This window comes from Salmo salar, chromosome ssa10, assembly GCF_905237065.1.
Source record: "Salmo salar chromosome ssa10, Ssal_v3.1, whole genome shotgun sequence".
Taxonomy (NCBI): Eukaryota; Metazoa; Chordata; class Actinopteri; order Salmoniformes; family Salmonidae; genus Salmo; species Salmo salar.
The window spans coordinates 80,326,598-80,353,684 of NC_059451.1; the positions used below are offsets into that span (position 1 = coordinate 80,326,598).

General features: G+C 42.9%; 1 protein-coding gene across 1 annotated transcript in view; it reads right to left on the minus strand.

The window, feature by feature from the left end:
- Window positions 1-1,230: 1,230 nt before the first annotated feature.
- The window catches only part of LOC106560953 (potassium voltage-gated channel subfamily KQT member 1), a 248,252-nt gene continuing 222,395 nt past the window's right edge, over window positions 1,231-27,087 (minus strand). The window contains exon 18 of the mRNA XM_045688129.1: window positions 1,231-3,140. Within this exon, the coding sequence (XP_045544085.1) occupies window positions 2,964-3,140 (177 nt within the window). The 3' untranslated portion in view covers window positions 1,231-2,963. The remainder of the gene's footprint in view (window positions 3,141-27,087) is intronic.

Below are 27,087 nucleotides of genomic sequence, written 5' to 3' on the forward strand. Positions count from 1 at the left end.
AAGAGCTGAGCTGGCTCAGTAAACAGCAGCTAGACCAGGGGGAGACCAGGGAGCAGGGGCTATCAAGGTCCTCCACCACTGACATAAACCAGGGGTGGACAATGGCAGCATAACACCTTGGCTGGGCTGTGGAGACTATGGCTCTCTGGGTAATTGAAAATGCGTTGGTCTACTCCTTTACTCCCCTCACCTCCCAATCCTCCTTCTCCTGCCTTCCTCCCCTCCATCCACCCCTCCCCAGAGACCTCTCTCTCCCCACTCTGGCCGTGCTGTTCTTGGGCTATCCCCAGTATTTATTGTCCTTTGAAGGGAAATATAATTGAGTGGTAATTTGAGATGTATTCTCTTTCTCTCTCCCTCTTTCCCTCCCCTGCCCACATGCCTCCCTCACTCCTGAATGGTTATGGAATATTGAAGTTCAAAGTAGGCACAGTGAACTTCTTTTTTCTCCCCTGATTGCAGTGTGAAGAAAAAACACTGAATTTAAGTATTTTTAAAAACTTTGTGGGATTTAGAGGCCATGGGTTACCTTGACCTGACGTGGCCTGCAAATCAAACAGATGCAGCCAAGAACGAAGGGTTGAGTCCAAGGAAAGCAAATTATAGACAAGATGAGCTGGTAATCAAGAAACACTGAGCCCAAGGAGAGCCCAGAAAATATAATGAAATAGATTTTTATTTACACCAGATTTACAGAGGGTAGTGAATACAATTTACAGTCATTCCAATCCGTTTTAAAACACTCTTTGTTTCTCATCATCTCTCAACAGACCAGGAGTTTTCCCAGGTTGATTGTTCCACATGATAATAAATATGAGGCAATGTTATTATATACAACTCTTATAAAACTATACAGGACAGCCAGATGTATGTGGCGCAGTTATCTCAAAGAGACTTGCTTTAAAAAGCAACCTGTTAATAGAAAATACATGCAACTAATCTTCAACCGCGGCAAAATATTAAAATATATACTAGTAGTGGAGAGTCTCTCTGTCTCTCTCTCTCTCTCTCTCTCTCTCTCTGTTTCTCTCTCTCTCTGTCTCTCTCTCTGTCTCTCTCTCTCTCTCTCTCTCTCTCTCTCTCTCTCTGTCTCTCTCTCTCTCTCTGTCTCTCTCTCTCTCTCTCTCTCTCTGTCTCTCTCTCTCTCTCTCTCTCTCGGTCTCTCACTCTCTCTGTCTGTCTCTCTCTCTCTGTCTCTCACTCTCTCTCTCTTTCTCACTCTCTCTCCCTTTCTCTCTCTCTCTGTCTCTCTATGTCTCTCTCTGTCTCTCTCTGTCTCTCACTCTCTCTCTCTCTCTCTCTCTCTCTCTCTCTCTGTTCCTCTCTCTCTCACTTGAAGAATGTGCATACTATAATAATGGAAGGACTTGCATTCATTGCTTGGTTATTGTTTTAATATATTTTCTACTGGCTAAACCCAGCTGGGTCCCGGACGTCGAGAAATATGTGAGAAACTCAAAGAGAAGCATTCTTTCTATTCAAATGCTTTAAAGGGCTTTAAAATCGAAGCCTGGTACATCTCTCTTTCTTAGTGTTAGCCTGATATTTCAGGGACTTCACACTAAATTATGTAAGCCTACTGTTTAAATTGTACAAATTTTTCCAGTATTTATTTTCATTACTCAACTCACACACAGAGTAATCTCCCCTTACCAGGAATTCAGCACTTAATTAGAAAGAGAATGAAAAATAATCAGCTCTCTAATGGGGCAAATTCATTTCAAATTGCATACAGCAGTTGGAGTCCAAAGAAGGAAAATGAAAATGTTTTAGCATGAAGAAGGGTGGGGGGTGAAGTGGTTCTTTGGAATATCCTAGTGAAAATCTTGGCACGGGGTGTTGAGTCAACTGCAAAAGGCCGTACCATAACTCCCCATACTGTTCTTTCTATCACTGTATTTCTGTAATACTGCACTCTGCCTTGTCACGGCTGTTTTGCTATTTTTATTAGCTTAACCGTAGCCGTAAATCAGCGCCAGATTAGTTCCTGCAGAGCTTTTTCACCCCTCTACTCTGCTCCAGCAGCGCAGGCCCAGCCACTAACAGACGCACACCCCGGGCAAAGTCAACAGATAATCTCCTGGTCCTTCTCTATGTCACTTGATAACTACCTACAAACATACGCCAGGCCTAAATACAGTAAGCTGAGATGAATTGGTGGCTATATGGAAATAGTGGTGCTGCATTTAGGTTTTTATGGTGCCAAAATCATCAGTAGGATTTGAAGAATTCCTCTGTTAGACTGCTGGTCTGCTGTGGTCTTTAGTGAGTGCTCCTAATAATGTCATTAATGTGTTGGTTTGCTTGGAAATGATAATAATAATCAGTGCTCTGATGTGCCTCACTGAATGAATACAGTTGAATACATTAGCATAGCTTATGTGACTATTTACAGAGGAGTGAAAGTGGCAGGCTAATCTTATGTAACTACAAGGAAATGATGTGTGCTTTCCCTACACTCTATGCTGTGGAAGTTTCAGTAGCAGGTTTTCATAGTGCTGCTACTACAAAGGGAGATAGAGAGAAAAAACTTCTGAAGAAGAGGAGAACCCCATATGCCCGTTCACCATGATGTGGGGGACAGAGGATGGACGGCATGCCTGTGGCTGCCAGTATACTGCTGCCATGTTACCTCTCAAAGTTCTCTACCTCCCGTAACCTTCAGACAAGCCAACCTCTTCACCAGAGGGGAACAGAAGCAGGAGTTGACTTGTTCACATTCTCTCTCTAAGGTCAGAGGTCAAAGACAGTGACATAAAGGTTTTGGGGGTTATGAGACAAGGCGTAGCATGGGGTACTACATGTATGAGTAGCCAAACTACACCACCTTCCTAATGAAGTAAGAGGAGTACTCCCTTTTTCTTTATTTGAGTCTGTGCCCTCCTGGCCAAGCAGCTAATATCTCATGCCTGGTCCTAGCCCCTGGTGATTCCATCACTGGCGCCTGTCTGTCCACTGTGACATCACCGCCCCTCGTCCAAGCTGACGCCGATGCTCTGACGTCTCACGATGCTGATGTGGGAGCTGGAGGGGGCTGGGGGTGGAGGGGCTGGGGCCCTCAGGAGCAGCTCTGCCTTGGGCTTGTACTGGTCCACCAAGATCTTCAGCACTGCCTCTATCTTATGGTCCATCTGGTATATCTATTTATACAACACACACAAAATAAACAACAGAAGGGCACATGTTGTATAATGGGTGACTACAGGGAGGACATTTAACAAACAACAGAGACGGCCATATTATACACATGCTTGACTGGCAGGTTGGCATTTATTGAGATGACTCATGTACTGGAGGCAGCTCTGCAGGGTAGTTACTAGCTGGCACAGCCACAAAGTCATACAATCTGACTTTAAACCTAACCCTAGCCTTATTACCACAAGTATTTATATATTCCTGCTACCAGTCACTTTCCAGCCCTGTCTACATGTATATCTGCCTATCACACCTATACTGTAACTCTTGCACACACACAGCCTCACTCACACACTTACACTTAGATACACACACTCAGCACCACCACACTCAGCACCACCACACTCCCACCCACCACTTATGCTGCTAGTTTACTATTAATATTATTTACCCTGCTATCAATCACTTTCTCCTAATCCCGCCTATATGTACATATCTACTTCAAATACTCCAGTAATTTGGTATTAGCGCTGACCCTGTATATAGCTCCCTCTCCTATTTCTGGTGTTTTCGTTATTATATACACCACCATTCAAAAATTTGGGGTCACTTAGAAATGTCCTTGTTTTTGAAAGAGAAGCAATTTTTTTGGCCATTAAATTAACATCAAATTGATCAGAAATACAGTGTAGACATTGTTAATGTTGTTAATGACTATTTAGGCTGGAAACGGCAGATTTTTTATGGAATATCTACATAGGCGTACAGAGGCCCATTATCAGCAACTATCACTCCTGTGTTCCAATGCCACGTTGTGTTAGCTAATCCAAGTTTATCATTTTAAAAGGCTAATTGATCATTAGAAAACCCTTTTGCAATTATGTTAGCACAGCTGAAAACTGTTGTCCTAATGAAAGAAGCAATAAAACTGGCCTTCTTTAGACTAGTTGAGTATCTGGAGCGTCAGCATTTGTGGGTTTGATAACAGGCTCAAAATGGCTAGAAACAAAGACCTTTCTTCTGAAACTCGTCGGTCTATTCTTGTTCTGAGAAATAAAGGCTATTTCATGCAAGAAATTGCCAAGAAACTGAAAATCTCGTACAACGCTGTGTACTACTGGCTCTAATCAGAATAGATAGAGGTGTGGGAGGCCCTGGTGCACAACTGAGCAAGAGGACAAGTACATTAGAGTGTATAGTTTGAGAAACAGACGCCTCACAAGTCCTCAACTGGCAGCTTCATTAAATAGTACCTGCAAAACACCAGTCTCAACGTCAACAGTGAAGAGGCGACTCCGGGATGCTGGCCTTCTAGGCAGCATTTCAAAGAAAAAGCCATATCTCAGACTGGCCAGTAAAAATAAAAGATTAAGATGGGAAAAGAATACAGGACAATGGACAGAGGAACTCTGCCTAGAAGGCCAGCATCCCGGAGTCGCCTCTTAACTGTTGACGTTGAGACTGGTGTTTTGCGGGAGTCGCCTGACCGAGGCCCTTTTCCCCCGATTGCTCAGTTTGGCCAGGCGGACAGATCTAGGAAGAGTCTTGGTGGTTCCAAACTTCTTCCATTTAAGAATGATTGAGGCCACTGTGTTCTTGGGGACATTAAATGCTGCAGAATTTTTGTTGGCACCCTTCCCCAGATCTGTGCCTCGACACAATGCTGTTTTGGAGCTCTACGGACAATTCCTTTGACCGCATGGCTTGGTTTTTGATCTGACATGCACTGTGAACTGCGAATGTCCAAACAATTGAATTTACCACAGGTGAATTACAATCAAGTTGTAGAAACATCTCAAGGATGATCAATGGAAACAGGATGCACCTGAGCTCAATTTCAAATCTCATAGCAAAGGTTCTGAATACTTATGTAAATAAGGTATTTCTGCTTATTATTTTTTTAATTTGCACAAAATTCTAAAAACCTGTTTTCGCTTTCTCATTATGGCGTATTGTTTGTAAATTGCTGAGGAATTCTTTTTATTTAATCCATTTTAGAATAAGGCTGTAACGTAACAAAATGTGGAAAAAGTAGAGGGGTCTGAATACTTTCCGAAGGCACTGTACAGTATATATTTGTATACTTTTAGTTACACTATTTTGATATTGATAACTGCACTATTGTGTAGAGCGAAGCAAGTGAAGCATTTCCCTGTACTTGTGCATGTGACAATAAAACTTGAACTTGAACTCTAAACTAAACCTAAACATATTATTATTATTAAGAATACTTACTTATTCTAAACTAACTTAAACTTTACATTTTTTATGAATTTTTACGATATATAGCCAATTTTGACTTTGCAGCTGGCCCATCTAGTGGAAATCTAGTAATTATATGTGCGTGACTGGAGTAAATCAGTGAGGGCATTTAAATGGGTGCAGCAGTTGAGGAGTGTCCCTGAGTTTGTGCCTTTCTTTTGTCCGCGATGCCAGGTCTCTAATATGACCCCATCCCAATGACAGACCAGTGGTGTATAATGACATGTTCGTCTATCTGTCACGGTCTACCTACTAAAACCACTCATTAAAGCAGCTGGGCTAGTTCAGTGATCCAGGAGTGGGAGGGAGGGCTCTTAGTGCACACACACACACACACACACACACACACACACACACACACACACACACACACACACACACACACACACACACACACACACACACACACACACACACACACACACACACACACACACACACACACACACACACACACACACACACACACACACACACACACACACACACACACACACACACACACACACACAAGGAGCTGTGGCTGCATGGCTACTGTTGACATGGTGTTGCAACTGTAAACAAAGGTGTGTCTGTCACCCAATAGATAGGGACATCGCATCTCCACCAGGCGACTTCTTTCTATTACTAACCCAGACTGTCTGCCGACACACAGACACACACACTCGTGCGCACACACCTTTCTGAACATCAATGACTTTTTACAGATCTTTACTGCAATGCTTTGCGTCTTTATATCTGAGTTATCCAGTTATCTTTTCAGGAAGGCATTATCTTAGGCTGTACTTAACACTACTTGTTAACCTGATTTATAAATGCAATAGAGATCAATACTAATGGGGTCTTTTTGTAGGAACTAACTCGTGTTATATACATGAGTCACGTTCATTGGACAAAGCCTATGGGAAAATGAATGGAGTTTTTGTAATGTTTTTGGATAAGTGCAGAAAATAAGGTCTGTGGTAAACACAGGCTGAGGAGATCTAATACGTTTTGTTCCATGAGATCATCTTCATCAGCTAACGCCACATTTTGTTAATTTTGAAGCGTTTATTTTTTTATTTTTTTTATTTCACCTTTATTTAACCAGGTAGGCAAGTTGAAAACAAGTTCTCATTTACAATTGCGACCTGGCCAAGATAAAGCAAAGCAGTTCGACAACATACAAAAACACAGAGTTACACATGGAGTAAAACAACGTACAATCAATGATGCAGTAGAAAAAATAAGACTATATACTATATATGTAATCAGAAAAAGCACATAAAGGCTTCATAATTCATAAAGTTCATGTAAACTGACTGCTATTATCTTATAGAACAAAACGTATCAGATCTGTGTTAACCTCAGACCTTATTTTCAGCGTTTATCCCAAAACCCTAGTCTTTCCCCATTCATTTCTCCCATAGGAATGGCTGAACGAACCAGAGGTAAGTAATTTCCGTTTTTTAGGACTACAAGCTGGCAAACTCTATAGTCATTGAGATACCTGGTAATGGGTCCTGATGAAGTTGAAGGGAAGAGAAAAGTACATCAAAGTACATGAACGAGCCATGGCATCTCATACAACAGACAGACAGGAATGTGTAGACTCTCATTCCAGTCATAACTGATAGTGAGGAACCATGCAGTATTTTGTCTGAAATTCACATTGCAGACTTCACTGGTATTTCTTTGTGTTGAGGATTAGGCTCCTCTTATCCATCTTTGAGTGTGTGTGCTTGACAGCCATGACACTTTTATAGTAGACCAGGACATTGTGTATCGCTCATTGTTATTGGGATATGAAACCATGGATGAAGCATATTAAATCACATACAATAAGATCACCCCACAGCGATGATTCAGTCAGGCATCATAGAATCATCAAAGTAGGAAGGAAGCAAAAAAAAAAGAAAGGTTTGAACAAGCCTTGGATTAGACTACCATGTTTATCATGACCTAAATAGCTGTGTTAAGAAGATAGACCACATGCTCCCTGGTCTGTGGGCAGAACATACAACGGTATCATAAACATGTCGGCAGTCATTTATACTTCTCAGCACGCCTATGGTTTTTAGCATGTGTCAGGAATTCCTGTCATGTATCTGGGCTGAACTGGGTTAGGGTTAAAATCCTGAACAGGGTTAGGGTTAGGGCTCGAGCTAGAGTTCTGAACAGGGTTAGGGATTGAAGCTAGGGTTATGGACAAGCCTTTCTTGTTACTGTGTTTTTCCTCCTTTGCCGGGGGCCTTAAATCCAACCCTAACCCTAACCCTAGCTTCATGTCCACATCCTGGTTCAACCCTAACTCTAGCCTCAGTAACAACCCTAACCCTAATTCTACACTCTTAAAAATAAAGGTGCGAGTTGGAACCAAATAAGGTTCTGGAGAGCGATGCAATAAGGGAAACATTTGAGGGTTTCTGAAGAACCATAAATAGGATGGTTCTTTGAAGAACCATACAAAAATCCAAAATCAGAAATGTTTCGGCCCTCCAGGACCGGAATTGAATAGCCCTGCTGTAGGGTTGCCTTGTTTGTATATTTCCCAGGGTGCCTTGAGTGAATTTAAGAGTTACCAGTACCACCCATGACTGTGTTTGCTAGAGACAGAGACATGGCTGTTGCATTCTCACATGCTCTGTCCTGTGGCCTTCACCAAGTGAGATCGTAAGTGAATAATATGTTGTTTTTAAAATGTAATTGTTTAAGACAATATATATTTCGTAAGGACTTATTTTAAGGACCTAGTTTTACCATAATGCAGTGACCTGAAACTCATAGTTTGCAGGCCATATCAGGCCTGCAAGTCACATTTTGCTAGTTTCCAAAGTGATGTATAATTCCTATTAGAATCCAGCCAGAGTGGGGATATTCAACATTTTGAATTTCTATTCACCTGCAACCTACATTCAGAATGACTGCCAGGTATGGGAAGAGTAAGATATGAGACTATCTTAAACATCTAAACTGGAAAAAACATTTCAGTATCACGAATGGTTGCAATAAGTCCAAGTAACAGATTGGAATAGTTTAGAAACATTTATGTTATTTATATTTGAGTAGCATAAGATTAATTACTCAATCAGTGTATATGCAAAAACGTAGATATTGAAACAAACAACAACAAAAAGATCTACCTGCAATAGAGCATGCTGGGAAATATGATAACGATGGGTGTGGTTTTGGTTCAACTCCAATTTTGAACACCAACACTAACCGCTTAGTTTAAATGTAACTATTTACAGTCCTAATTTAACTCTTGAATCAACACTAGAAATGTTACATTGAAAAATCAACACTAGTTAACACTGGCCAATTTGCTGCGTGGTATGAAAATAACTTCCATACATTTCAAGTGCCTTTTAGAATTCTGATGAACCGTAGATGCCACGTCAAGAACCCCACACTTAACTCAAAGGTTCTTTATCGGGCAAGAGTTCTCCAAGGAGCCTTAAGCTCTGAGGAAGAACAGTTTAAGAACCTTCATTTTTTTCAGTGTAGCTTTATGTCAACATCCCAGTCAACCCTCACCCTAGCCTCAACTACAACTCTAATCCTAACCCTAGCTTCGTGTCCACATCCCAGCCAACTCTCACCCTAGCCTCAACTACAACCCTAATCCTAACCCTAGCTTCGTGTCCACATCCCAGTCAACTCTCACCCTAGCCTAATAGGTGTTAGCTCAGGGAGCTAACACAAGTCGTCTGGTCTCAGGCAAGGTGCTTATCAAACCACCTCTATGCCTGCTGGCAACTTCAACCCAGGGTAGGCAGTGGCAGGCAACATAGAAGGGTGTGTGACTGACTGACCGCTGCTGGGATCGTGTCACTGTGGAGGGGCAGGGATGGCTGGTGACAACGCTGTCTGCCTCACTGTGTCAAAGGACATGTGATACACGGACAGGTGATGCCTCAGCTGTCCCCAACCCACCCACTCCACCCTCCTAAACAACACATGGTACAAACCACCAGACAGCCTCCCCGCCCCACTCATACTATGTGGCACAATCTTTTTTTTTTTATATATAGGGCGAGGCACCAAAGCCCTTAGGATAACACAGTAGCCTGAAAAACACAAACATTTTCAATTGAATGTTTAACTGAAACTACATGGGCCAAATTTGTTTAGGAGGGGGACAACAATCTAGGCTGGGACCCCACCCTGCCAAGCCTAACCAATAGTAGGGGAAACACTGTTCTGAGACCCATAGAGGCCCAACCCTCTCTCTGCAACCCAGTCTGTCCCAAAGTGTCTCTTCACAGGGGGACAGCAGTGGGGGGAACGTAGGCTTAGTGGGGACCAACTGGGGACAGGGGACCAGGACCCAGTGGCTGTGTTGACAGAGGAACACCCTTCCGTTCCTGGCTTACCTCCTGCCCCTTCCCTGGGACCAGCTGTATTATCTGCAGAGCAGCCTCACCCAGCCGCTAAACACTGCTGAACGCCAAATGCCCCGTTCTTTGTTCGTTTGAGTTTGTTTGACGACAACAACAACAGCAAAGCAGTCAGTTCAGTCCAGAGCTCAGGCTTGTCACAGCTTGGGACTAGGTCTGTCCAATTCATACTCATGTGTGACCCTAGTCAGCCTACTAAACACCAGTTATCACACAGCAAAAATAAACGAGAGAAATAGAAACCTGCCTAAAATTATAGTAGTTCTTGTCACAGTTAATTAGCACATCGAGCAAATCTCCTCCTGCTCGCAGACTGGACTAAAAGACTGGACTGCCTGGTCTAATTGCATGGTTCATTTTGAGTCCAAATAAAGGCCATGTCTGCATCTGAAATGGCACCCTAGTACCAATATAGTGCACTACTTTTGACCAGAGTCTATAGGCCCTGATCAAAAAGTAGTGCACTATATAGCGAATAAGTTACCATTTCGGACGCAGTCCATTTCTGGGCTGGGTCGAGGTAGAATATAATACTGCAGGTCTAAATTTAGCTTATTTTTTTTCTTTCCAGAGGGGCAATAGCATAATTACTATGGATAATTACTCTGTGTTGAAGCTGCTTCGGGGAAAAACTGTTCTAGCTTTACCATCTGAGTGGAACAAACACAGTAGGTTAATCTAAACAAGGTTTCTGGAAGGAAAACTTCAGGGAAACTCTCTGACACATGTAATCATGTGATTCATACTGCCATCTGTTGGAGGGAGGGAAAGGTCGGGTTGCTGCTGTTGAGGTATTACAGTTTATGAATGTTAATAATATACAGTAATAGCATGGATACTAAGAAATAGAGACGTTCTATTGCAACAAATCCGTGAGAAAGTAATAGGCTGAGAATTGTTTTATATCCTAGATGTGTATATGTAGAACTATTATTAGGTAGTATTATGAAGTAGTATTCAGGAGAAAAACACAGGTTTAAACGGCAACATCTCCAGGAATGTCCTCTTAATAAACACGGACAGATGCCGACGTCTTTTAGATGTCTTTTTTTTGTACCGGACCAAATCTGAACCAATCATAGACATCTGTTTGGTTCAGATTTGGTCCGGTCCGGTCTGGCCATGATTTGGCCCAAACATACTGTAGACATTGATGTTTGGTTCAGATTTGATCTGGTCTGGACTGGCTTTGACTTCAACGTCCACAGACTGGCCTTGATTTGGCCCAATCATAGACATTTATGTTTCGCAAGTTTGGACAGCACAGTACTGTACTGCAGAGCACAGCCGTGTACAGTACATTACAGTACAGTAAAGAAAAGTGGAGTATAGTACAGTACAGTAAAGTACAGTACAATACAGTAGAGCACAGTAGAGAACAGTAAAGTGTTCAGATTTGGTCTCGTCCGGACCAACCACATTTTTACTTGTTTTTGGGGCAGAGCTCATTAGAGTAATACCCAGCATGCTTTGTAAGTGTTTGTTTATACATTTACATTTTCAGTCATTCAGCAGACACTCTTATCCAGAGTGACTTACAGTCAGTGTATTCAGCTAAGGTAGATAAATAACAACATATCACAGTCATAGCAAGGAAAAAACATCTATGTAACCGTTACTGAGGCTCCTCTTTCCTATAATAAATAGACAGAACAATTATTATTGTGATAAAATTGTTATTTCATTGAGAATGCGTGTGCAGTTGAAATTTTTCCATAAAATCAATGACCAAAAAATAAGTGTTTTCAATATCTGTAAATGTCTTTTCAACTTTCAATCAGAACTGAAAATGAACCTGATTTCAACTTTTTTTTTTTTTTCAGACGTTGAAGTTGTGTTCATTTTAGGTTATTACTGGACTGGCATCTAAGAGGAGTTAGCCCTATTAAAAACCAGATTCCCGTCATTGAACTGCCGTAGCTCTCCATCACCATTGAAAATTGGGAGAGAGTAGGGAAAAAATGGAGCGACAATTGGCAAAAGAAAACAATTCCACAAGTCACGATCGGTGCCCATCGTGATATGTGTGCCATTTATGTTCCCTCTGGTGACCCTAGACTGGAGCCCCTGCACATCAGCCCAGCCAGCCCCATCCAACCTCAGCTAGGGCTCTCTCTCTCTCTCCCTCACTGTCTCTGGGCCTTGGGTCTGAAGCCGAGGGCATGTCAGTGGAGCTTCCTTTTCCCCTGCTCAGGAATAACAACATGGGGTCAGGTCAGGTGAGCCTGGCTCGGCCGAGGGGTTACTCGGGGCCCTCTGCCTAGGCCTACGCTGCCCTGCCTGGCTGCGTTCTCATTGTGTGAAATCCCCCCTCCTATGGCCCCTGACCCAGCCTTACCTCCCCCCACCATCTCCTGGAGCAGAAGCAGAGAGATCTCACACAATGGACAATGTACAGCAGGAGCACACACTGGGCTCGCTGTGTGTATGTGTGTGTGTATATGTTTATGTGTGTGACTAACAAGCTGCACTGTGGTCATCAGAGGGGGGGTGGGGGGGGTTAGAAGGAGGGGAGGGTGGATAGAGGGAAGTAGGAACAGAAGGACAGAGGGGGGGGTTGGCTTTTGTCTCCAGCCATGTTTGTACATTTTAAACGGAGGAGAGATGCAGCCTCCTCCCAGACTCCCAGGGTTAGGCCTTGAGAAGAGTAATGGAGCGAGGAGAGAGGCTGAGCGCAGATGAAGCTTCAGATGACCTATGGGATCTAGTGTACCATATAACTTCCTAGACATCTGCCTTCTCCCTCAGTATACAGAGAGACTGAGAGAGAGAAAGGAAGAGAGAGCGAGATAGAGAGAGCAGACAGAGAGAGAGAGAAGACAGAGAGAGAGAGAAGACAGAGAGAGAGAGAGAGAGAGAGAGAGAGAGAAGACAGAGAGAGAGAAGACAGAGAGAGATATACAGAGAGAGAGAGAGGAAAAGAGAGAGAGAAAAAGCAAGAGAGATGTTTTATGATGTCCGTTCCTCTCTGGGAGCGTGGGACAGAAAGGTCCTGAGGAGGGAGAGGGAAGAGGGAGGAATGGAGGGAGGAGAGAGGAGGGAGAGGGGAGAACAGACAGATTCACTTCAAAGCAGACCTAGCCCAGTGTCATTTAGAGCGTTGTTTTTCCTGCTTTCTGTGTGTTAACTCTTGTCAACTCATCTCTTTCATATTTGCGAGAGAGATTGTTAGTCATGAGATTTGTTATGACAAAGGAATGCGATACTCATATCTCATCGCTTGGGTATATTGATGTGTGTGAATGTACACTCCATATGTATTTGGACAGTGAGGCTTATATTTTACATTTGGCCCTATACTCCAGCATTTGGGATTTGAGTATCTAGTCCCCCAATGTGAAGAAGTCATAAGTATTTGGACAAATTCACTTAGTGTATGAAAGGAGTCAAAAGTTTAGTATTTGGTCCCATATTTTGAGCACACAATGACTACATCAAGGTTGTGACTCTACAAACTCGTTGGATGGGTTTGCAGTTTGCTTTGGTTGTGTTTTGAGTAATGTTTTGCCCACTGAATGGTGACTGATGACTTGACTAATTTTCTTTCTAAGTGAGTAGATAAGATGTTTCTGAACATTTCAGAATGAATCTTGATAATTCCATGATCAAGAAAAATCTTGAATGAATCATGAATAATGATGAGTGACATGCCATTCATAGGCTACAACAAAACATGCTAACATCTCACCATTACCAATAACAGGGGAGGTTAGCTTTATTTTGGGGATAAGATATTTATTCATGATTTTTGGGGTATGTTCATATCTGTTATCATGGTAGGATCCACATGAATGTAGAAGTGTTCCGAAACATCTATTTACAATAAAAGTGACTCCAAAATGACACAATAGAGTACTCACCATTCAGTTCCTGTTGGGCAAAACATAACCTGAAACACAACCAAAACAAAACTGCAAATGCATCCAACAAGTTTGTAGAGTCACGGCTTGATGTAGTCCTGGCTTGCACGTTAGGAATATGGGACCAAACACAACACGTTTGACTACTTAATACATTAGAAGTAATGTTGGGGAGCTACATGTAGTTCAACTAGTAATTAAGCTACATTTTATAGTATCTTGGTGGTAGTTTAGTTTATCTTGGTAGGGTTTTCAGAAGTGAATTATTGTTTTGCCATGTAGTGGTGTAGCTAACCACTGGAACTACACACTACTATTTTTGCAAAATGAAAAGAAAAATATGGCTGAAGTAGGCAAGAATTTATTATATTTTTCGGCATCAGACCTGCATAATTCTCACTTGAAACATAGTTTTTGTGTATAACCCCTAACTGTAACTCCTAACCCTAACCATAAACCTAACCCCTAGCCTAGCTAATGTTAGCCACCTAGCCACCTAGCTAATGTTAGCCACAGACATTGGAATTCGCAACCTATCATACGTTTTGCATTTCACATGCATTGTTACGTCTACTGCTGTGTCCAGGTTGCAGCACTGGAGTAGAGAGCCAAATAAAAAAAATTCTAGATTCACTGTCCAAATAAATACAGAGGGTAGTGTATGTGTGTGTGTGTGTGTTATTGTCATTACCACAGGACAAATATGACACTGAGGGTGTGGTGTGTTTTGCTACAAAGCTGGTACAATCTGGGTAAAGTGTGTGTGTGTGTACTGTATGTGTGTGTAGACTCAAGGGTTGTGTGTTGATTTGAACCGTGCATCTAGGTGTTTTGTGTGTTGATTTTGAATCCAGTGCAGGAGAGAAATAATCCTAAACAAATGTGTGTGTGCACAGATCAAATTCACCAACAACCAACCAATGATCGGACCAACCGACCAGTAACTACGGCCAACTGGAAGCACACGGAGCACAGCTCAGATACACAGAGCCCGTCCGGCCCCTGCCAAGACGAATGGATTCAGTTTAACATTGGCAGATACAATATGTTCTTTGTATTTGTAAAAAGGAGAAAAGGGAGGAGAAGTGGAGGGAGGGTGGTTTGGGTTTTGAGCAGAGGGATTTGGTGGTGGGTTGGAGGGAGAAGGAGGAGGGGGTATTTAAAAGAACAGGAAACCAAGCGAGAGCACCTGACGCACATGATAAGTATCAAGGCCTTTGCCACGTGCCAAAGCCTTTCCAGGGGGGGGCAGGGACAGGCGCTCCCCACCGCCTAATCTCCTTCACTGAGTAGGCGTGCTCTCAAAGCTGCTTTTGTTTCAGAGCTACTTTCACAAGGAGGTACAATCCGCGTCCGTATGGGGCGGGTGGCCTCTTTCTCTCTCCACCCCACCTCTCAGCCCCTCATCCATCTCTCTCACTCCACCCTCCTAAGCACTGTTGTTGGGAGTGCCATTTTCCTAGTCCCCTGACCCGGGCCATCAGGGCCCACATACAGTGCAGCAGACGGACAGAATGACAGCTGGAGGGACGGGAGGGGGGGTTATTTGATTTACTGATCACCCTGTTTGGACATGACTGAGGAGCTGTGAGGGGGAATGTGTGGGAACAGTGACGGCTTTCATGTAGAGAGAGAGAAAAAAACACCTCAACATCAATTCAGACGGAGACGTGCGATGGCTTTGAAATCACGGTGGTGGGCCCATTAGCGTTTTTTCACGTTGAACGATGTGAGAGTCGGCAAAATGTCACTGAACACCAGATACACGCGGTGGATAAACAGGCTAGTAGCAGGGTAAAGAGGTGAATTATGAGACTGATGAGTTACCTGTCAGACTGCTGAGGCAGCAGTGAATTAGCTATCATGTTGTTGCTCCTGTTGTTCTCACAGCAATGCGGATGCGTGGAAGTCTGTATCACGGAATGAGAGCCTGTCAGTTAGTGAATAAATGGCTCTACATAGGTACCTCTTGGTCTTATCATCACCGTGGTGTGGAAAATGTAACAATCATGTCTTTTATAGGGAGCACCTTACAGCATTCCACATTACTATCAGCGACAGAATGAAATAGAACATCTATTGTATTGTAACTCTATGAGTCCTTCGCAGACTGAGTCTAGCCCCTATTTAGTCGGCTCCATCAAGCTGTCACCACACATGAGGATGCCACTCCAGTCTGGCTGTCATAAAAACATATCATAATCATTTTATTTCACAAATCTGCCAGTAAAGCCTTGTGGATGTGGAATAAAACTAGGGACCTGGGAGTGAGGTCCTGTAAAATATTGGGCCAGTTGCCTTTTTCAGCAAATGTCCTTGGCGACAGCTGGAAGTCCTCCCCTCTTTACTGGTCCCCAGTATGGTGGCCCAGGGGACGAGAGTGGCAACAAACACACCAAACACACACACGCAGGCACATGCAAGGACACACACACGAGCACACACGCATACCCACCCAGACACACGCACACGGCTGTTCCTCCAGGACCATGATTTCTCCAAAGAGGCTTTACGATACCACTACACTTCGATGCGAATTTGCATCTGAAATGAAACCTTGGTAGTCAACCTCCCTGTGAAACTGACAATAAGTACTTCAACTGTAATATTCGTCTAACTCCAGTAGTGTTGTGTTGCGAGGAAGCAACTTGTTCAACCAATGTAACAATGACTCCTGACATCTCTCCCCACCTTCATCAACATGCCAATGACTCAATGGGACAAACATGGCATCATCTGTTCACCAGCCTGGTCTTCAAGCCCTGCCCTACCCTGAAAACCTGTTGCTGGGTCTGTCTGTGATTCCCTCTGGCTGTCTGTCTGTCGCCACACTCACCAGGCCTGTTGGCAGCTGGTAGCTAAAACACTGTTACCAACCAACCATGCACGGTGCCCCAACAAGGGAGGTGTACAAGTGTGGTTTAAATGTCAAAGGACAGGGACACATGGGGCTGGGGTGCCTGGGGGCGGTTTGACTGGGGGCTTGGGGTCCACGGAGTCCTCGGGCTAGTCCTGAGCTCCCCTGTGTGGCCAACAGGAGAGGCTTTATGGGGGGAGAGGTGGCCCCTGGACCAGCTGCTACCACACATTGCCACCACAACCAGTCATGGTAGCTAGCCTCATGGTTGCATACCAGGCAAGGGAAGTGGCTGTTTTAAACCAAATAATGTTTGTCTTCCTCTAGCCTGGTCCCAGATCTGTTATTGCTGTCTATCCAACTCAAGACAGCACAAACTGATCTGGGACAAGGCTAGTCTTCCCCTGCTAGTCTTTGTCTTGGTACTAATTAGAGCGTTGGCCTATTATGTTAAATCTCATGAAATAAATGGCATCACTTAGCTACAGGTCAAAGGTTATTGAGATACTAACTCCTACATCTGTTTGGGTGTCATTAGCAACAAAGGCAGCCTCTTGTCAGACATGATATCAGGCACAGATAACGCCTGCCTGGCCGGTGGTCCAACCAACACCCAAACCCTGACTGATCTGAAGCGAATCACAAGACAAACACAGTGAAGTAAACAATCCAGTCAGAGCCAGTCAGTGCAATGTAAACAGAGTCAGAGAGAGAGCCAGTTGTTTGGGGTTGAAGGAATGGGGGACGGTGCACCACTCCAGACAGAGTGGGGTCTGGGTCGGAACGTGTGCCTGACCATCAGCTGTCTCCCAGTGACTCAAGGCAAAGCAGTGCCCAGACTGTGGCCCTGCCTGGCGCTCGGGTCGGTGACAAGGCCAGCCAGCATGCCAGCTGATCCAGCCCCCCGTCACCACTGGAGACCCCCATAAGCAGCATTAAATCAGATAAAGCCAGTTTTATGCTATATTGCCTCCCAGGAACAGCTGGCTCAGAGAGAGAGAGTGAAGAAAGAGGGAGAGATAGACAGAAAGAGAGAGAGCTCTGTCGTCCCCTCGTCTGTTTCCAAATATAGTCCGTGTCTCCCACTCACTCTCTGTTTTTGTTATTGTGGCTTTTGTCCTTCATTGAAGACGCAGACATGAGAAAAACATTTACGTTTGGAGTATCGCTTTTGTAAAGACGTTTGTTTGGCTTCCATCGGGTGATGGTGGCGTCTCAGATGGTGAAGGGAAAGAGGAAGGTAATTATATACGATGGAGTCGTCTGGTTGGCTAGCGACAGTGTGACAGATTCTGAAGTCGTCTGGTTGGAGCTTGGAGGAATGCACTTAGATTTGACTGGGGAACGAACATGACTTTGGACTCCCCTTCGTCACAACCCCACCTCCCCCAAAAAAAACATTTTTGCAGAACTGAATGACAGACCAATTTGTTACACAACTTTAACAAGGCTCTAAGGTGAAATATTAAAATGGCTATTTACTATATTATAAGTCCAAGATGTTATTTCTAACTCTGTCACCTCTATCACAACCCAACATTCTTCCCGCAAGACCAACAACCACCATGGCAGCTACTGTAGTCAAAACAAGCTCTTGATAAGGCTAAATGAAACTATTCCAGCCACTTGGCTACGCTGGCCAGTAACATTCTGTGCCTCCAAGCCCACCGGCACCGCAGTAATATCAACATGAAAATATACAATGTTTTTTTTTTCTTTCAATAAAAGTGACTGTTCTGTTCGGCATCCCAGGTATTTGTCTAATCAGTCTGGGCTATGTTTTTGTTGTCTGGTCTGTGCGTTCACCCCCAGCATTCCCTAGATGCTAATCATCATCAGATCCTTCAGACACAAACAGGAAGGTATTTAATCAGAACATCAGTAACTAGTTCCATCTCAGAGAGAGGCCTCTCTTTCTCTCATACACTGAGATACAGGAGAGAGGGGGAGAGAGGGAGGGAGAGAGAGAGAGAGGGAGAGAGAGAGAGAGAGACACAGAGGGAGAGAGAGCGAGAGAGCGAGAGAGAGAGAGAGAGAGAGAGAGAGAGAGAGAGAGAGAGAGAGAGAGAGAGAGAGAGAGAGAGAGATGCACAGCTGCCCGGGCACAATCGACCTCACAGTACCTACTCAGTCTGCGGCACGTCATTGGAAAAGGCCAATTGCCTCTTGTCCGTATGATGGTAAAAGCGGGTTGGAGAAGAAAAAAAACACACATACAGAAATAGAGCCTTAGTCACTTAGCTGCTGTTCTGAATGGCAAATACTGTACTCACATAGAGCCTGCACACCAACAACAGGCCCCTTAATGCCAAAGGGCCAAGAATTCATCACACTAAAGATGTATTAAACTCTGTGGACTATTATAGTTTCTAAAACATGAATGAGAGAATTCAGCTCTGTATTTAGCTGTGGACACAGACTGTGTGATACTGGGCTTTCACAGGGCACAGGCTGTAGTAACACACACATGTGCACGCACACATACACTCAAAATATCAGCCTGACTCTGGCGCTCTGGCCCTCTGGCTCTCTTAGTCCCCTCAGCCCAGCCCAGCCCATCCCGACAGCTGAGGGTCCAGCCCAGGGGGAGAGAGAGAGGTACCTGTCCCACACCGTTATCGGGGGAGCAACAGGTGGAAGTGCAGTATGTGTGTGAGCAGGGCTGGGCTGGGGGGACAGAGAGAGCCAGAACACCAGAGCCAGGCTGATATTTTTTTGCCTGTAGTTAAAAGGGGAGTGGGCGGCCTGTGCCCATCAAACACAGCCCCCTGCCTCTCTCTCTGCATCCCCCCACAAGGAAGCAGTCAGGAAAGATCACAGTCCTCATTTAGGCAGCCTGTTGATTTAAAGGGCGGGGGGCAGACCCACTCAGGAAATTACTGCAGGTAGCTCTTTTAAAGTTCCTCTGTACTGAATTAGGCCTTTCTATTTTTAACATGAAATTGGCACACTATGCCACTGTCTAACTGAATGAGATGGTTCCTCTCTGATGGCAGCCAGGGTTACTAAGAGAGAGAGAGAGAGAGAGAGAGAGAGAGAGAGAGAGAGAGAGAGAGAGAGAGAGAGAGAGAGAGAGAGAGAGAGAGAGAGAGAGAGAGAGAGAGAGAGAGAGAGAGAGAGAGAGAGAGAGAGAGAGAGAGAGAGAGAGAGAGAGAGAGAGAGAGAGAGAGAGAGAGAGAGAGATGGAGATGGAGATGGAGATGGAGGAAATAAGCCCAGAAGCCATTTTTAGTTGATTTGAGTAAACTATAAAGTTATAAAAATAATTATTGGTAATTAGGAAAATTTGTATGAAGTAAGAGGAAACTAATCATCCACAGGTTGCCACATCGTGAGTGTTAATCACTTATTCAACCTTGGATGGAGCAAGTGAGATATGACGACTCCAGGCACGTTTCAGACAAGGGGATGGAGACATTGGTCGCACGATTTCTTAAGAACGCAGCTACACATAGTCTGCATCCCAAATGGAAACCATGTTCCTTATATGGTGTACTAATTTTGACCAGGACTCAGTGCAATTGTTTTTAAAGATATACATTACCAGTCAAAAGTTTGGACACACCTACTCATTCAAGGGTTTTTATGTATTTTCCTATTTTCTACATTGTAGAATAATAGTAAAGATATCAAACTATGAAATAGCACATATGGAATCATGTAGTAGCCACAAAAGTGATAAACAAATCAAAATATATTTTATATTTGAGATTGTTCAAAGTAGCCACCCTTTGCCTTGATGACAGCTTTGCACACTCGTGGTATTCTCTCAACCAGATTCATGATATGCTGAGCTCTTGTTGTCTGCTTTTCCTTCACTCTGCGGTCCAACTCATTCCAAACCGTTTCAATTGGGTTGAGGTCGGGTGATTGTGGAGGCCAGGTCATCTGACGCAGCACTCCATCACTCTCCTTCTTGGTCAAATAGCCCTTACACAGCCTGGAGGTGTATTTTGGGTCATTGTACTGTTGAAAAACAAATGATAGTCCCACTAAGCCCAAACCAGATGGGATGCATATCGCTGCAGAATGCTGTGTTAGCCATACTTGAATTGTAAATAAATCACTGACAGTGTCACCAGCAACACCATCACACCTCTTCCTCCATGCTTCACGGTGGGAACCACACATGTGGAGATCATCAGTTCATCTACTCCGCGTCTCAGAAAGACACAGTATTTGGAACCAAAAAACTCTAATTTGGACTCATCAGACCAAAGGACAGATTTCCACCAGTCTAATGTCCATTGCTCGTGTTTCTTGGCACAAGCAAGTCTCTTCTTCTTATTAGTGTCCTTTAGTAGTGTTTTTATTTGCAGCAATTTGACCATGAAGGCCTGATTCACACAGTCTCCTCTGAACAGTTGATGTTGAGATGTGTCTGTCACAACACAACTGATTGGCTCAAACGCATTAAGAAGGAAATAAATTCCACAAATTATCTTTTAACAAGGCACACCTGTTAATTTAAATGTATTCCAGGTGACTATCTCATGAAGCTGGTTGAGAGAATGCCAAGAGTGTGCAAAGCTGTCATCAAGTGAAAGGGAAGCTACTTTGAATAATCTTACAAATATAAGATATATTTTGATTTGCTTAACACTTTTTTGGCTACTACATGATTCCATATGTGTTATTTCATAGTTTTGATGTCTTTACTATTATTCTACAATGTAGAAAATAATAACAATAAAGAAAAACCCTGGAATGAGTAGTGTCCAAACTTTTGACTGGTACTGTATATACTTAAATCATACTTCATTAATACATTTAATTAAATAGAAGTCTGTCCATGATATATATACTTTAGTATATTTAAAAATATCTAAATTATATTTATTTTTTTGCATTTAATTTCAACTTTATTAGCATTGAAGTATATTAAATGCATTTCAAATTATCTAAACTGGGACACTTTTTTGTCCTTCAGTGTTTTCTTAAGTATGTTGGATAAAGAGCAAAACAAATATACCTTAAGTAAATTTTCTTTGTATTTCTCATAAATTAGAAGTACTGTATACAAACATTCTAATTCAGTGTTAATGAACATTTGATGTAGTTGACCAATCAACATCATTGTATTATTAGTATACTAGCATGAGCAATTAAATGGTATTTGAATTAGAATCCCTGTATTTTCTTTACAAATAAAGTGTATTTATGTGCTTCAAGTATGTTTTTACAAATAGACCTACTCAATTATCACATTGGCTATTGTTTTGAGCCATTTAAAGGTTACCTTGATAAGCCAAGGCATCATCTCAGCCAATGTTACAACAGGCTCTTTACAAAACAGTTGTGACTGGAGCAGCAATTTACAAGTAACATATTCGATAACTTTGCATCAGTGGCATTTTTCCCTTTTTAGTTATTCACATATCGGTGATAAATTAACATTTAAAAAAATGTGTGATGTGTAATTAAAAGTACAACATTACCCAGTTGGAAAATTAACATCAAAACATTTGAATAAGAGAAATATGAGGAAAAACATAATATTCTAAATAAAAACTTCAGCTGCAGAAAAGGAAGCAAGGTAATATGCAAATGTTTTTTTGAAAGTATACTTAAAAATAATTTTATTTTCAATATTTCAATAATTATTTTTTTCCACTCCATATACAATTGGATACATACGAACAACAACTTACATACAATGACTACATCTCATCTGCCCAGACCCTCATGCTCAGACCCACATCTGTAATGCCTGCATTATTGTTTGACATTTGGCCATAAATTTGATCAATTTGTTTTTCTCGGTCGACCATGCTATTTACAATATTTCAATAATACATCTTTATATTTTTCCATTGTGTTAATGATGGCGGATTGTTTTATTTCCAATATACGTTTTTTTTAAGATGAATGATGAGAAGAGAATCATCTACCCCATCTTTCCAGAGCTCTAACCTGAAGATCACTGACGTCATGATTCAACATTGTTTTTTTTAATGAGTGCCCAGTTGTCTTGAAAGCACCATAAATTCATAAAATGCCAGACTTGGATGACAAAGTTTCCTGACAAAATTTGCCCACAAGAAAGACTGCCACACCACCTTTATCAAGTGAGCACAGCACAACAAGGTAAGTCCAAAAATGTCTTGTATGCTGCTGCATATATGACGTAATATGCCAGGGAGATATGTATACTGTAGCTAAGGAAGTTTTGTATATATTCCCTATCATATGTATAACCTTTTCTGACTCAAATAAGATTGCCTCAAGGTTGCTCTGATGTCTAAAAGATTTCAAATCAACATTTTGTGATATATAACTTTTAAGTTGCATGTATTTGAAACTATTGGTCAGTCCAAAATTACTTTTTAATTATGTCATGGAAATAAATGTATTTCTTAAACCTGGTTTAAGGTTAAGGTCTGTTTCTTAAACCTTAAACCTGTTGTATTCGGTGCATGTGACAAATTAAATTTGATTTGATATTTTCTTGTGCTATGAAAAAGTATACTCAGGAAGCATGGTCCTCACCTGTGCATGTTCCCTTACGTGGAATAAACAATCGTTATCATTGTCAACTTTCTCTTTCTCTGCACTCTTCTGAACAGAAATTCAGAAAGTACTTTAAATTTAACTGAAATTATACTTAGTGTACTTGATCACTCAAAAGCAGTTTCATAAAAAAAATGTTTTAAAAACCACTCCAAGTGTATTTTGAATGGGTATACTAAATTACAATTATAGCATATGAAATTGAAGTACACTTTTAATAAGTGTGTTTAAGTGTAATGATAGTGAACATATTGACGAGGGAGGAAGATTTTTTTTCATGAGCATGGCTTTAATTCTATTACAGGATATTGGATGACTGTAATTCATATTCCATTCACCCAGTTCGACGTAACAGCGAAAGGTCTAGGCTACTACATGATACTAACATTTTCCCTAAACCCATCATCAGGTTGCCTAACAGGTCGAGAGACAAATTTGAGGTGACATTCAATACCGCCTTGCACACACTTGCCTACATCTAGCTGATGTAGGGTGTAATCATTAGTTCAACAGCTGCAAACGAGAGTTTCTATTGGACAAATTCAGGTATGTTTATCCCCATTTTGTTCCGTTTGCTTCCGTTTAAGAAATGTTTTTCAACAGAATCAGCGGAATGAATACACCCCTGACCATGCGTAAACACAGTTCACTTTCATAGCAGCCACGTTGTATTCCTTCTCGCATGCGCTCTACCTCCTCTCACCTCTTCCTTTCGCTTGTGGACTTCAATGTACAACACATCAGCTATATGTGGCCAGGCGAAAAAACCTTTCCAAGCCAAACCGCTACACACAGCCTACATTGTTGTCACCATAATTGCTAAAGTAATGTCATAGTCAGCATATATAATAGAACTAATGCGTTACTAAACTCGCTACAATCATACAGTAAAGTTAGTGTACAGTCAGTAAGCAGTTACACCTGCGGGCCCCGGTGGCAATAAATTAGTAAAACCAGAAGCTTACCTTGACTTGGAAGAGTTCCAGTGTTGTGTTGGAAAGTCATAGCCAGCTAGCTAACATAGCTGCATTTGCTAGCGAAGAAAGTGAAACTGAAAGTGAAAAAAATTACAATCCATCTCTCTCTCTCTATTTCTCTCTTGTTTCTCCTTCATCTTGGAAGAAATTAACTTGTTCTAAACTGTTCAACTATTGTCTTTCTCTCTCTTTGAGTCAACTATTCAACACATTTTATGCACTGCAGTGCTAGCTAGCTGTAGCTTATGCTTTCAGTACTAGATTCATTCTCTGATCCTTTGATTGGGAGGACAGGTTGGAGGACATCCTCTGGAAGTTGTCATATTTACTGTGTAAGTCTATGGAAGGGGGTGAAACCTATGAGCCTCCTAGGTTTTGTATTGAAGTCAGAGGAGGATGGAATCTAGCTGTCCTCCGGCTACTGTAGACATTCTTTGCAAAATAATGTGTTTTAATCAATTATTTGGTGTCGTGATTATATTTAGTTTAGTTTTATCTAAAAACAAAAACTTTTTACATGTTTCACTATTTGTATTTTTATTAAATTCACTGTCCACCTGAGGAGGAGCCTTCACTGAAGAAAATTAACCCCAATCATGCTCATAATTATGTTTCATTATGCCCATTAGTGCTTGTTGTTCATGGTAAAAACATGTTTTTTTAAGTGAAGACATTCCTGTCCTGATAACTGTGTGTGGAACACAATGCCATGGTAAACCACTCACTGCACTGCAGACATGTCTAACACAACAATGTTATTTTTAAATATTAAAAGATATGTATTTTTATGAAATTCACTGAGGAGGATGGTCCTCCCCTTCCTCCTTCGAGGAGTCTCCACTGGTCTGACTGTACCTCAACAGCTGAGTACACTGTCACACAACTGGGTAAAAACTGTTGAGAAGCCTTTTTGTCCTAGACTTGGCACTCCGGTACCGCTTGCCATGCAGTAGTAGAGAGAACAGTCTATGAGTGGGGTGGCTGGGGTCTTTGACAATTTTTAGGGCCTTCCTCAGACACCGCCTGGTGTAGAGGTCCTGGATGGCAGGCAGCTTAGCCCCAGTGATGTACTGGGCCATACGCACTACCCTCTGTAGTGCCTTGCGGTCGGAGGCCGAGCAGGTGCCGTACCAGGCAGTGATGCAACCAGTCAGGATGCTCTCGATGGTTCAGCTGTAGAACCTTTTGAGGATCTGAGGACCCATGCCAAATCTTTTTAGTTTCCTGAGGGGGAATAGGCTTTGTCGTGCCCTCTTCACGACTGTCTTGATGTGTTTGGACTATTCTAGTTTGTTGGTGATGTGGACACCAAGGAACTTGAAGCTCTCAACCTGCTCCACTACAGCCCCGTCGATGAGAATGGGGGCGTGCTCGGTCCTCCTTTTCCTGTAGTCCACAATCATCTCCTTAGTCTTGATTACGTTGAGGGATAGGTTGTTATTCTGGCACCACCCGGCCAGGTCTCTGACCTCCTCCCTATAGGCTGTCTCGTCGTTGTCGCTGATCAGGCCTACCACTGTTGTGTCATCTGCAAACTTAATGATGGTGTTGGAGTCGTGCCTGGCCACACAGTCGTGGGTGAACAGGGAGTACAGGAGGGGACTGAGCACGCACCGCTGAAGGGCTCCAGTGTTGAGGATCAGTGTGGCAGATGTGTTGCTACCTACCCTCACCACCTGGGGTCGGCCCATCAGGAAGTCCAGGATCCAGTTGCAGAGGGAGGTGTTTAGTCCCAGGATCCTTAGCTTAGTGATGAGCTTTGAGGGTACTATGGTGTTGAACACTGAGCTGTAGTCAATGAATAGCATTCTCACGTAGGTGTTCCTTTTGTGCAGGTGGGAAAGGGGAGTGTGGAGTGCAATAGAGATTGCATCGCCTGTGGACCTGTTGGAGCCGTATGCAAATTGGAGTTTTTGGGATAATGGTGTTGATGTGAGCCATTACCAGCCTTTCAAGCACTTCATGGCTATGGACATGAGTGTTACGGGTCTGTAGTCATTTAGGCCAGTTGCCTTAGTGTTCTTGGGCACAGGGACTATGGTGGCCTGCTTGAAACATGTTGGTATTACAGACTCAGTCAGGGACAGCATGAAAATGTCAGTGAAGACACCTGTCAGTTGGTCAGCACATGCCCGGAGCACACATCCTGGTAATCAGTCTAGCCCCGCAGCCTTCTGAATGTTGACCTGTTTAAAGGTCTTACTCACGTTGGCTACGAAGAGCATGATCACACTGTCGTCCGGAACAGCTGATGCTCTCATGCATGCCTCAGTGTTGCTTGCCTCGAAGCGAGCATAGAAGTGATTTACCTCATCTGGTAGGCTCGTGTCACTGGGCAGCGCACGGCTGTGTTTCCCTTTGTAGTCTGTAATAGTTTGCAAGCCCTGCCACACACATAAGACGAGCGTCGGAGTAGGTGTAGTACGATTCAATCTTAGCCCTGTATTGACGCTTTGCTTGTTTGATGGTTCATCGGAGGGCATAGAAGGATTTCTTATAAGCTTCCGGGTTAGAGTCCCGCACCTTGAAAGCGGCAGCTCTACCCTTTAGCTCAGTGCGAATGTTGCCTGTAATCCATGGCTTCTGGTTGGGGTATGTACGTACAGTCACTGTGGGTACGACGTCCTCGATGCACTGATTGACAAAGCCAGTGATTGATGTGATTTACTCCTCAAAGCCATCGAATGAATCCCGGAACACGTTCCAGTCTGTGATAGCAAAACAGTCCTGTAGTTTAGCATCTGCTTCATCTGACCACTTTTTTATAGGCCGTGTCACTGGTGCTTCCTTATTTATTTTTTGCTTGTAAGCAGGAATCAGGAGGATAGAATTGTGGTCAGATTTACCAAATGGAGGGCGAGGGAGAGCTTTGTACACGTCTCTGTGTGTGGAGTAAAGGTGATATAGAATTTTTTCCCTCTGGTTGCACACATGTTGATAGAAATTAATTAGGTAGAACTGATTTACATTTCCCTGCATTAAAGTCTCTGGCCAAAAGGAGCGCTGCCTCTGTGTGAGCGGTTTCCTGTTTGCTTATTTCCTTATACAGCTGACTGAGTGCAGTCTTAATGCCAGCATCCATCTGTGGTGGTAAATAAACAGCCACG